General features: G+C 42.2%; 1 protein-coding gene across 4 annotated transcripts in view; it reads left to right on the forward strand.

Annotated features, from left to right (window-relative positions):
- The first annotated feature begins 557 nt into the window (after positions 1 to 557).
- CDKN2A (cyclin dependent kinase inhibitor 2A) overlaps positions 558 to 12642 on the forward strand; it is a 30981-nt gene continuing 18896 nt past the window's right edge. The window contains exon 1 of one of the 4 annotated variants that reach the window (XM_063650484.1): positions 558 to 4689. Coding sequence is in view for 1 of the 4 variants with exons in the window: in XM_063650486.1 (XP_063506556.1) it covers positions 5062 to 5377 (316 nt within the window). In the remaining 3 variants the exon portion in view is untranslated. Of the gene's footprint in view, positions 4690 to 4867; positions 4964 to 5049; positions 5378 to 12642 lie in introns of those variants that run through there. The other 3 variants (XM_063650485.1, XM_063650486.1, XM_063650483.1) reach the window with 3 other exon arrangements.

The raw sequence follows: 12642 nt of genomic DNA on the forward strand, positions 1-12642 counted from the left end.
ACAAATGTGTCCATACCTAAAATACATATATACGTATGTATATATATGTGTACATATGTGTGTACATCTTCCCATACTTACAGATATGTGTGTACATATGTGTATATAAAGATATGTATTATATATATGTTTCATACATGAGTTATAGGAATAGAATTGCTGAGTCAAAGGGTGTATGTAAGTATATAGATTATATACACAAACATATAACATACATACGAACTATGTATACTATATAGTATATATGTGTATATATATTTCCATACATTATTTGTGTGTGTCTTTATATACTTAAAATAGTGGAATAGCTGAGTCAAAGGGTACATATATTCTCATACAGTTTTGATAGATATTGTAATGCTGCCTTTCAAAATAATTACGCCAAGTTGTAATAGTAAGAGTGATTGTTTCCTGACTTTGTCAAAGTAGTCTTTTTTCTTTCTGCCACACTTGTGGTTATATGCCATTGTTTCTGTTTACATTTGTTTATTAATGAGTAAGATTATCTTTTTATTTTTTACCATTTGCACATATTCTACTATAAACTATTATATCCTTTGCCTTTTTTATTGGATTGTTGTTTTACTGGATTATGTATTTATTTATATAGTCTAGTAATTAATCTTTTGACATATATGATCAAATAATTATTTTTTATTCTTGCTTATGGTATCTTTTTTCTTATGACTTTGGGGTTTTGAGTTTGAGCATGTGCAATGTTAGGAAAGTTTCTCATGAAATTTGGATAATCAAGAGTTACCTAAGGGATAAAGCTAGTGTCATAGGACATTAAGTTGGGGGAGGAGGAGAACAAGACAAGGGATATTCAGTAAGATTTTTCTCTCCTATCCCTGCCTATGGAATGAATTTGCTGATCTAAAACAGAAAATTATTTACCCCTTTTTAAAAAAACTCAATTAACTCAGGTTTTTAGGCCAGTGGAAGAGAACCCCAAAAACTTCCAATATTCAGTGATTCTGTCTGCATAAGTGACCCACAGATAACTCACTCCCTATTGACCCTGGCCTTTGGGACAACAGAAAAGGCACAAGGCTTGTAGCCCAAAGGCCTGCCTGATGATTCCAGCCCTGGCTCTTGCTGGCCATGAAGTGTTCAAGATTTGAGCCTTTCTAGGCCTCATTCTTTCCACCTGTAAAACAGGAGTAATCATCCCAATTTTGAAAGGCCACTGTGAGGATAAAATAAGTAATATAAGTGAAAGTACATGCTCAGTTCTTCATTATTAATTTTTTGGAGAGCACATAGCCAAAAGTCACTCCGAATTCCAGAAGTATTTGGAATACCACATACCCATTGTTATGCTAGAGAGTCATCTTCACCATTGTATTTTGCTGAGACTAATACTAAACTTAGAATTCCCCTGCATACTGCAACTGAAAGAGAACAGGTATTGGGCAGCGGCAGTGGGGGAAACCAAGATGGAATTTAGATGTTCAAATTTTAATATTTACATTTTTTGAACAGAGAGCTTACTATATAATTATCCTCTTGTACAGATGGCATTCCTCTGAAATAAGCAATTACCCTTATCCCTAGGTCTAGTTCCTGTGGAGAGAAAATGATTCTACTTTGAGCTATATGGGTCCAATAAATAAAGATAGATCCCTCAATTTAAATTTGATCCTCAGAAAACTGAGGGTCAGAGAACTCCTCAGGCATGATGGGATAATGTGACGGTTAATTTGGTATGTCAACTTGGCTAGGCTGTGGTACCCAGTGTTTGAGTCAAATACCAGTCTAAATATTGCTGTGGAGGTATTTTTTAGATGTGATTAACATTTAAGTCAGTAGACTTTAAAAAGCAGATTATTCTCAATAATATGGGTGGTCCTCATCCAAGCAGTTGAAGAGCTTAAGAGAAATGACTGAGGTCCCTCAAGGAAGAAGAAATTCTGCTTCCAGATTGCCTTTGGATTCAAGTCTTGCAACAACAACTCTTCCCTGGGTCTCCAATTTGTCAACCCCACCATCTTCTGAGACAATTCCTTAAAATAAGTATTTTCTCTCTTTCTCTTTCTCTCTCTCTTTCTCTCTCCCTCCCTCTTTCTCTCCCCCACATATGTGTGTGTAGACACATAATGTATGTATATATAAAATTGTATGAACACACACAGTCATGTGCTGGATAACGATGCTTCAGTCAACCACAGTCACATATTGGTGGTGTCCCATAAGATTATAATGGAGGTGAAAAATTCCTATCCCCTAGTGATGTCCTAAAGTTGTAGCACAACATACTACCTTTTCTATGTTTAGATATAAAACTACATTTTGTTACAATTATCTACAGTATTCAGTATAGTAACATGTTGTACAGGTTTGTAGCCTAGGAGCAATAGACCATACCATACAGCCTAGATGTATAATAGACTATACCATCTAGGTTTGTATATGATGTTTGCACAACAATGAAATCGCCTAAAGATACATGTCTGAGAATGTATCCCTGTTGTTAAGCAACCCCATGACGGTGTGTATATACATATACATATGTGTGGTACTGGCACGCACACACACACAATTGTTTCTGTTTCCCTGGAGAACCGACTGATATAGATAGCGACTTCAAAAGATGTTTAATATGTGCCTTTTCTCCTTTCCCCACCATGCTTTATTGCAACAACTAGTTACATTGTCTAGGCCCAAGAAAGCCTCACCGCCCCCACTCCATTCCTCCAGTATCTTTAAATGACACTATGCTGGCATCCGACATCGTTTTTCTTCCAGGATGAACTAACCCTTTCTAAAGGGCCCTTCCTCTGTGGGACAGAAAACCTAATGCCCTCCTACAGAGGCGGAGGCCGGGTGAAGGTGGTGGTAGGAGGGGAACGCTGGGGGCGTGGCATAGGTGCACAGGAAGACGCAAAAAAGATCTGGTTCCCATGGAGCTGACATTCTACACAACAAACAAGTAAACAAATACATAAGTAAAATAATCTCTTCGTCCTAAGTGCTATAAAGGAAAAAATCACCGTGGTATGAGGGTGCCTGAAAAGGGAAGCATTTCTGAGGAGGGGCTACTTCAGAAGAGACCTGAAGGAAAAAGAGCTAGATTTGTGAAAAGGGAGAAAGAGCAGCCATACTAGACAGACAGGTGGCATGTGGCCCCAGCACAAAGCACGGTGTTGGGTAAATTCTGAGTGAACTCTACCTACCGGGGAGGTGCATTTGTAAATATCTAGATAGATATTTAGAGTGGCTACGTAAGAGTGATCGCTAAATCTCACTTTTTCCAAAGGGCCCCCGTTTTGTCTTGGGTTTCTACCGAGGTCCGGCAGCAACGTCAAGTGATGGGGCGGGGGATGGGGAAAGAGAAGTCTGCCGCTCCTCTAGGCTACCGCACCGCCTTAAGTGGGTGGCTCGGCCAGTGCAGGCCTCACTTTCCTCCCCTGTAAGGTCAGGGGGGCTTGACGTCTGATCTGTAAGGCCCTGTCGGCTCACGCTGTGGTTCCACTTCTTCAACTAGGCCACTAGGCCCAAGCGCATGAACAGGAAGCCACTGAGAAGCGGGCCACATTTCCAGGTTCCCGGAGCTGGGCCTAGTCCCGTATCCTCTGGCACACACCCAGCCACTCAGGCCGCGGGTCCAGCCCGCGAGGTTTAGGACAGATCCAGGCAGACCGCAGGCTCCGAGTCGGGGCACCGGGTCAGCGCGCCGGCCAGAAGGCGGCGTCCTGGGCTCGACTTCCCGCGCGCGGAGAGCCGGCGAGCCCGCGTCCGAGTTCCTGGGCGAGAGCCGAGCCTGGCTTAGACCGCGCAGGACCCGGCTCCTCCACATTCTCGGGCTGCCCCTGTGTCCTCGACTCACCCCTCCTTTCTGCCGCTCCTTCCTTTCCTTGCCCTGCTTTTACTGTTCCCAAACAGGACCGCTTTTCCTGTCTCCCAGCTGGAAAGGAGGAAGGGAGAGAGTCCAGAAAGCATCGGTGATGTGGAAGAAAAGGGGAGGAGGGGACATGGAGGGGGAGACCGGAGAGAGAACGTACGCCGAGGAGTTAGGCGGCGGGATCAAGGGGTGTCGGGGTGTCTGGGCGCGGGGCAGAGCGTGGAGGCGGCTGCGGCCAACGGTCGCCAAGACAACCATTCTACGCCAGGACGCGGCAACAGGAGAGGAGCGGCCCGCGGGGGAGGGGAGCGCGGGGGGAAGAGGAAAGAGGAAGAAGCGCTCAGATGCTCCGCGGCTGTCGTGAAGGTTAAAACCGAAAATAAAAATGGGCTACACACAAAGGACTCGGTTCTTGTCCCAGCTAGGCGCCCTCGCAGACGCGGGCAAATGGGAGGGGAAGGGGCGCCCGGACCCAGCTGGGACCCCCGGTGCGACTCCACCTACCTAGTCCGGCGCCAGGCCGGGCCCGCAGCTCCGGCAGCGCCAGCGCCACGCAGTGTCCAGATGTCGCATCAGAGGCGTGCAGCGGTTTAGTTTAATTTCGCTTGTTTTCCAAATCTAGAAGAGGAGCGGAGCGGCTTTTAGTTCAAAACTGACATTCAGCCTCCTGATTGGCGGATAGAGCAATGAGATGACCTCGCTTTCCTTTCTTCCTTTTTCATTTTTAAATAATCTAGTTTGAAGAATGGAAGACTTTCGACGAGGGGAGCCAGGAATAAAATAAGGGGAATAGGGGAGCGGGGACGCGAGCAGCACCAGAATCCGCGGGAGCGCGGCTGTTCCTGGTAGGGCCGTGTCAGGTGACGGATGTAGCTAGGGGGCGAGCTGTCTGGAGTTGCGTTCCAGGCGTCCGGCCCCTGGGCCGTCACCGCGGGGCGCCCGCGCTGAGGGTGGGAAGATGGTGGTGGGGGTGGGGGCGCACACAGGGCGGGAAAGTGGCGGTAGGCGGGAGGGAGAGGAACGCGGGCCCTGAGTCGCCCGCGCGCGCGCCTCCCTACGGGCGCCTCCGGCAGCCCTTCCCGCGTGCGCAGGGCTCAGAGCCGTTCCGAGATCTTGGAGGTCCGGGTGGGAGTGGGGGTGGGGTGGGGGTGGGGGTGGGGGTGAAGGTGGGGGGCGGGCGCGCTCAGGGAAGGCGGGTGCGCGCCTGCGGGGCGGAGATGGGCAGGGGGCGGTGCGTGGGTCCCAGTCTGCAGTTAGGGGGGCAGGAGCGGCGCTGCTCACCTCTGGTGCCAAAGGGCGGCGCAGCGGCTGCCGAGCTCGGCAGTGGAGGCGGCGAGAACATGGTGCGCAGGTTCTTGGTGACGCTCCGGATTCGTCGCGCGTGCGGCCCGCCGCGAGTAAGGGTTTTCGTGGTTCACATCCCGCGGCTCGCGGGGGAGTGGGCAGCGCCAGGGGCGCCCGCTGCTGTGGCCCTCGTGCTGATGCTACTGAGGAGCCGGCGTCTAGGGCAGCAGCCGCTTCCTAGAAGACCAGGTAGGAAAGGCCCTCGAAAAGTCCGGGGCACATTCGGCACTTGTTTTGTTTGGTGTGATTTCGTAAACAGATAATTCGTTTCTAGCCCAGGCTAGGAGGAGGAGGAGATAACCGGCGGTGGAGGCTTCCCCATTCGGGTTACAACGAGTTAGACATGTGGTTCTCGCAATACCATTGAACCTGGACCTCCCTTCACACAGCCCCTCAATCGTGGGAAACTGAGGCGAACAGAGCTTCCAAACCCACCTCAGAAGTCAGTGACTCCCGAATATCCTGGGTGGGAATGACTAAGACACACACACACACACACACACACACACACACACAGACGGTAGGAAAGGTGTATTTCAAGCATACTTTCTTTCTCCTTGGGGAGAATTATTGCTAACCATCTATCTAAGTTTTCTGGAGGCGGCCTTTTTCTTCCCCAGCCTCCCGGCGGGGTCACCCTCTCTCACCTTCCAGGAGAGTAGAGGACCCGCGAGAGAAGGGGCACGCAGGCAGCGACTTCCTGAAATGCTAACAAGGATCGTAGGATCAGTTACTGCTGCGAAGAGCAAGCACTTGCTTCTTGGGGGAGTTTTGCAGCCAACAGGGAAATGGGCTTTCTTTGTGAGTTAGAGGTAGAGGTCCGGCGGCCTGAGTGATTGAAACTGCTCGGGACAATGCTCGTATGTTTAACAAACGACAGAACTGTAGAACTGTTCCTGAGAAATCCTAACTGATAATATTTTAGTCATCTCAGACGACAGTTAGCACAGTTTAAAAATGAGGCCTACTTCTTGAAAAACAGAATCCGAGGTAGTTTTGTCCTCACATTGACAAATGTTGACACAGCCAGTGTAATTTCCTATAACCAGGAAAACTGAAAGAATATATATACAGTTAAAATATGTACAATGCTAATTAAAACTTGTATAATAAGTCTAAAAGTAATTTAATGAGGCTTCACTTTTATGACCGTCCTTGTGGTATGCTTCGCCAGGAATATATAGCTTCAAAAAGCAAAGGCCAGCGGAGGGGTAATTATTTTTTTACTGCAATGTTAATTGTCTCTCTGACATGGAAATATAAACCTGTTAAAACTATCAGTGTTTAATTTAGTGTCTCAATTTCTATTAGCAAAAATTTATAATCTATAGGATAAATGCACATTTTATTTTTTTACTTTTCATATTATGCAAGTTAATTTTTTTAATTTAGTCAAAGGAGCTTATAAAGGATTTCAGGGCCTGTTGCTGGATTTGATTTTAATTCATTTTGAAACATTGACAAGACCCTGGTTGTTGTTTTTTTCAACAGTGGTTTATCCGTATCAGCAAAAGTTTAGCCACTGTGATCTGTAACTGTATGAATATAGTTCTTAATATTATTGTCTATATAAAAATATTTATTACTCTAGTTAATATTATTCTATATAACATCATTTGTTTAAGTTGCCTCTGGAAATCTATAGTAACAGTAGAACATGTCAATGTATATAAATGCCATAATTATGTATTTTTTAGTTTAGGCCTATAAAACATAACATTGTGGTGATTTTAAGTTAGAGAAAATATTTTATAGTATGTTAATGTATATGCATGAAATGCAAAAATATTTAAATGATAGGTTCATTGAAATAGATCATTTTTTGTTATTTAGGTATAAATCAGTTTTCAGGACGTATGTGAAAAGCCCAATCTTCACGAAGTTTCTGAAGATAGAACACACAGCTTGGATAGAATGTTTGTCTTGAAATATATGCGATTTTCCAATTTCATATGTAAAATGATATACATAATATAAAATCTAGCAGTGTTAATTATAATGATATGTAATTATATATTTCACATTAATATATTTTATGCCCACGGTTATATTGATTTGGGAATATATATGGATACTAATTATGTTAGGATTCATACAATTCCTTGAGAGGCACACGTGCTAAAAATTACTTGTATGAATTATTTAATATCATTGCAAATAAGATGTTATTTTAACTTTTTTAAGTTTCTGCAAATATGTTTACTATGACTTTTTATTTTTATATGACTGGAAATATGTATACTAAAATTCCACGTTACCAGTTTCTTAACCACAGAAACCTGATAAATTGCCTCAGTTGATTTGTTACTTCTACCTTGGTGCATTTACAAAATAGTCATATTTTTATTATGAAGTTAAATATTCATTTGTTTATAGCTACTTCAGAAGGCTCAGATTATTTTTTTCTTTAATAGCATAGAGTCCTCTCAAGGTAAGCACTGTGCAGTTAGCATAAACCATTATTCCCAATGTGTACATGATTCACAGTTTGTATTGTGTTCCAAGTGAACCATAGCCCTTTCAGAAATCAAGGCTTAATATTCATTTCACTTCTTTGAGTACTCTTGAATTTTAGAAAGTCCATTATGATCCTAAGGTAGCAACAACATAGCCTATTACCGTCTGTGATGGTTTACAGATCTATTATTCCATGTTAGTTCATCACTATCAACTACCGTGATAGAGTTAAGCTAAACCATTTTCCCAACATATGAACAACTCCTATTAGTAAAGTAATACAAATGGTATCAAAAATACTTTTTTATAGCAAGGTTGAACAGTGGGCCCAGTGCTTTTACACTTTTTCAAAAGTCCTTGGAGAAACAGAGAAAATCTCACTTGCCTTCTGTACTAAAACATTCTAGGCCAAACTAAAACTGAAACTTCATAGTAGAACACTGTAGGCCAGGGGTGTTCAATCTTTTACCTTCCCTGGGCCACATAGGAAGAAGAAGAATTGTCTTGGGACACACACTAAATACACTAACACTAACAATAGCTGATGAGCTTAAAAAAAAAAAAAAAAAACTCATGATACTTTAAGAATTTGCGTTGGGTGGCATTCAAAACCATCCTGGGCTGCATGTGACCCTCGGGCCCACAGGTTGGACAAGCTTGCCCTAGCCCCTCCATCTGCTGCAAAGCCCAGCCTGATACAAAAACCAACCTGATGAAAAGTTTTTGTGGTGCTTTATTTCGGCAGTTTAAGTTATATAAACAATGGGTACAGTTTCATTTTCTAAATATAAAATTATTACATTGAATATGAATTTTTAAGACAAATTATCTGAATTCTGATTCTCATATACCTAACTACTAATATCTTCTCTATTTGTTGCCCAATGAGATTAATCCACCTCTTAAACACCTCACCATCAAGAAAAACAATTTTGTATTTTAAAATGAACCCATCCACTTTCATTCAGCTATTTTATATTCAGGCATCATCCTAAGGAAAGAAAGGTTCTGACAAAGATTAATACAGATGGATAAGTAGCAGCAAGAAATCAAAAACTGCATAAAATTCTAGCAATAAAGTGTTAAATTATGGTACAGTTACATTCTGGATCATCAGGTATCTGAAGAATATTTCATAGACTGTTAAATGATTGCATCATAAAGTCAGGTTTTTTTAAAGCAAGATTCAAAACAGTAAAGAGTTTCTCTCTCTCTCTCTCTCTCTCTCTTTCTTTCTCTCTCTTTACCAAATTAGTTATAATGGTTTCCTCAGGATGAGAGGGGTTGGGGAAAAGTTGGTGATATTTATTTTCTTCGTTTCACTTTTGAATTTTCCAAAGTGCTATGACCATCATCAGTAAAATATACATTTCCAAAGCCTTTGACACGGTAACAATCCTACACGGTGGATGAACTAAGAGCTTCTCTAGCCTTAGGTGGGTAGGGAGGGAGGAAAGATAAGGAAACTGAGTTGTTTAAGTGTCATACACGAGAACGTGGCTTTAAGGTCTGGGAAAACCTGCGAGGGCTGTGACTTCAGACTGTGTAATGCACGCTATGTCCATTCACCAAGAAGTTCCATTTTAAAACCCATAAATCCGTAGCTATACCTGTTTCCAAGGTGCCTCGTGTTAGGCCTCTGGTCACAGCAGTTGGCGCCCTTCTTGGGATCCCTTCTCTCCGCCCCCACTACCCCACCCCACAAGCACACTCTAGTCCCCTCCAATCAATTTCAGGCAGGTCTCGCCGCCTTCGGAGCCACGCTGGGGGTGCAAGGGCCCTGGACCCCAAAGAGCGCCCGACGACAAGAGATGAGATGCACGCTGCTCCTCCACTCCGCAGCCCCCACCATCCTCCTCCTGGATCCTAACTTCCCCACTCTCTCAATTCCTAGAGACGCTGCGGATCCCAGAGGCTTAACTGGCAGCTGGAACGAGGTCCTCCATCAAGAATTTAGACGCTTGGTCCAATTACCACTCCACCGCGCGCACTTTCCGCAGGAGCAATGTGATCCGTTATCATAACTGTGGACCTGGGGTTCCACGTGGAAGACGATTGGGATTTCACTGGCCGCGGTGGGGGTGGGAGCAGACAGAGTCTGAGTGGGGTTAGTGGACTCGAGACGAAAGGCAGGACATGACAGAAGGCAACTCTGGGTCACCTCTCCAGCTTGGCACTGGCTAGGCCTTGTTTTGGAGGGGATGGGTAGATGAGAAGTGAGTCAGGGTTACCCGGAGGAACCACGGGGAAAGTGCGCTTCTGAGACTCTTGACAGCCATTTCGTTCCCTTCCAAGCCAGATGGAGACCCAAGAATGTTGAAAGGCCACGCCTTCCCTCAGTTTCTCCATCTGGGGGTGCAGGATGGTATAGAGAGTGGCCCGTAGTATTTTTCCAGTGATGATGTCTCTCCATTGTTTTTTTCTTATATTGCAGCTTTCCCCGTGTTTGAAAATTTTCTTTTCAAATGAAATCATTGATTAGAATAAAAAAAAGTCAGTAGCTATTAAAACAAGATCAATTTCCATGACAGTAAGCCAACCGATGGAGAAAACCTTGGGAATTAATAAATGAAGGATTTGTTTGGTAGATGATAAAAGATCCTTTTAAAGGGTCTGACTCTTCCTAGAACAACCCACCAACTTGGGACCTCAACAGATTCACCATATCCTAATTCATGCTATTTTAATGTGTATTCAGCAAACCCACATGTGTTTACAATTGTCGAAGCTACCAAATGTCAATAGCGTTTATTTTCTATTTGTTGAATGTGAATCTCATGTACGAAGCCATCTAAACAGAAGAAATTACAGGAATGATTTTAAATCACATACAAAACCAATAGTATTGCTAGAGGAGAATTAGTCAAGGACGGCATTATGAAGAAAGTGAGGGAGAATTTCCAAAGTGCAGAAAGATAGGGCTTGGTGGACCAACGAACGTTTCCATCTAAAAGGAATGGCAAATACTTACAGTCTCTGAACCCAGTGAGTCTTGGACTATTTAACTAATATTTGTAGTTCCAGATATAGCACAGTGCCTTGTACATAGTGGTATTTTTAAAAATATAGTGCCTCGTAGATTTTTTTTCAACTTTTATTTTAGGAGGAGAGGGCACATGTGCAGGTTAATTACAAAGGTATATTGCACCATGCTGAGGTTTCCAGTACGACTGAATCTGTCACTCAAGTAGTGAGCACAGTACCCACAGTAGGTAGTATTTCAGCCCTCGCTCATTCCCTTTCTCCTCCGTCTAGTAGTCCCCAATGTCTATTGTTCTCATCTTTATGTCCAATTAGCATTTGTTTTTTAAAAAGGGTGGTTGAAGAAATTCTGAGTGCTTGTCAGTGTCTCTTAGTGCATTCATTTAATTCATGAGCCCTGGAATGATGGTTGCATTTCGGCAGAACTATACAATCAAAAAGAAGTAATAAAAGGAAAAAAAAAGTGAAAGCCATCAACTACAGGATTGAAATTCCCAAAGCATCAGAGGTCCTTTCAAAAAATAGTATGTTGATTTTTAATTTTTATGACATATTGGCTTTGTTCATGAAAATATAAACATGTTATCACAAAGGATTTTTTAATTCTTCAACTATTTCTCAGTTTTCTCTTTCACCTTCAAAATAAAATATCATAAATTATTTAAATGGTTGTGAAGGCAGTAGGATTTTTTTAAGAGAGAAAGGTTTTATAGAGGTTCAGAATGACATGAACAAAGACATGTAATCTCTTAAGCAAATTGAAACTAATAAAATCGTACAATCGAGGTAACATAAATAAAAAAGCCTTTGCTTTCTTAATTGAATTATGTGAGTAACTAGAAATTTTAAAAGTATAGCAAAGGTTAACAACAGCATTATTACCTGGGCTGCCTTCAAAAATACATATTTCTGGGGTTCACATTCAGAAAATTTGGTTCAGATTTGCTGTGGGTCTCAGAAATCTGCATTTTAAATAAACACTTGAGGGAGATACTATTACAAGTGGCCCATTGGGACACAATTTGACAAATATGACCAATTTTACTTTTTAAACCTTATTTCTGCTTATTTATCTTTGAATTGAGGTCCAGGATTTTAGGTAAGATTTTAAGTTTAGAGTCAGTTTACTGGATCCCAGGGAGGAGAGTCTGAGTAATCAGTGGAAGAGTTATTTCACCAAATGAAGGAGACCCTTTATTATTATGTGACCCTTTGTCTGAATTGGAAAAGAATGTCTTGTAGATACCACATTTTTACAATCAGAACATAGTTTGAGAGAAAAAAAATAACAAGATATATTTGTGTTTTAAAGCTTACAGAACCAGACAGAAAATTTCCACATAGGCTATATAAGATACGTTGTCTTTTTAAAACACTATATACACTTACTTCTGTTTGTGCAGGATGAATGGATCTCTGTGTGTGTGTGTGTGTGTGTGTGTGTGTGTGTGTGTGTGTGTGTTGTAATAAGGGGTTTCTTTCATTTTATGATCCAGACCAGGCTCGTAATAAACATGACAACTTAAAATTTTGTAAGAAAGAAAAATCAAAGCACAGTGTTTCACAGGTTTAGCTTGTGCTTATCTAAGATCGGGGCAAGATTGCATGAAAATGTAGCCATAACAGAATAAAGCATTTATGGACAAAATGATGGGTCTTTATGTCTCTGTAAAAGCACAGTGATGAGGGGGGAAATATAGATGAAAAATGTAAGCTAAAAAGTAACAATTATAAGAAAAACTAAAATATCATGCCTTTCAAATGATCATTTTTCTGCTTTTAAGCTACAATTTGTCTAATATTACACCAGTGACTTTGCTGATGTATTAGGAAAAAGCTTGTTTTGCTTTCTTTTCTCGAGTGCCACCATTTTCTTGCTCTCATTCTCTTTCAGACTGCCAGATCATCTGACTCAGCAATTGTATAACTCTCTCACCCAATTTAAAGAAACAGCAGCTATCTAGAGAACAATGACTCCCCCAATTGAAAATCTAATTGTTAAATGTCCAACATCA

This window comes from Pongo pygmaeus, chromosome 13, assembly GCF_028885625.2.
Source record: "Pongo pygmaeus isolate AG05252 chromosome 13, NHGRI_mPonPyg2-v2.0_pri, whole genome shotgun sequence".
NCBI lineage: Eukaryota > Metazoa > Chordata > Mammalia > Primates > Hominidae > Pongo > Pongo pygmaeus.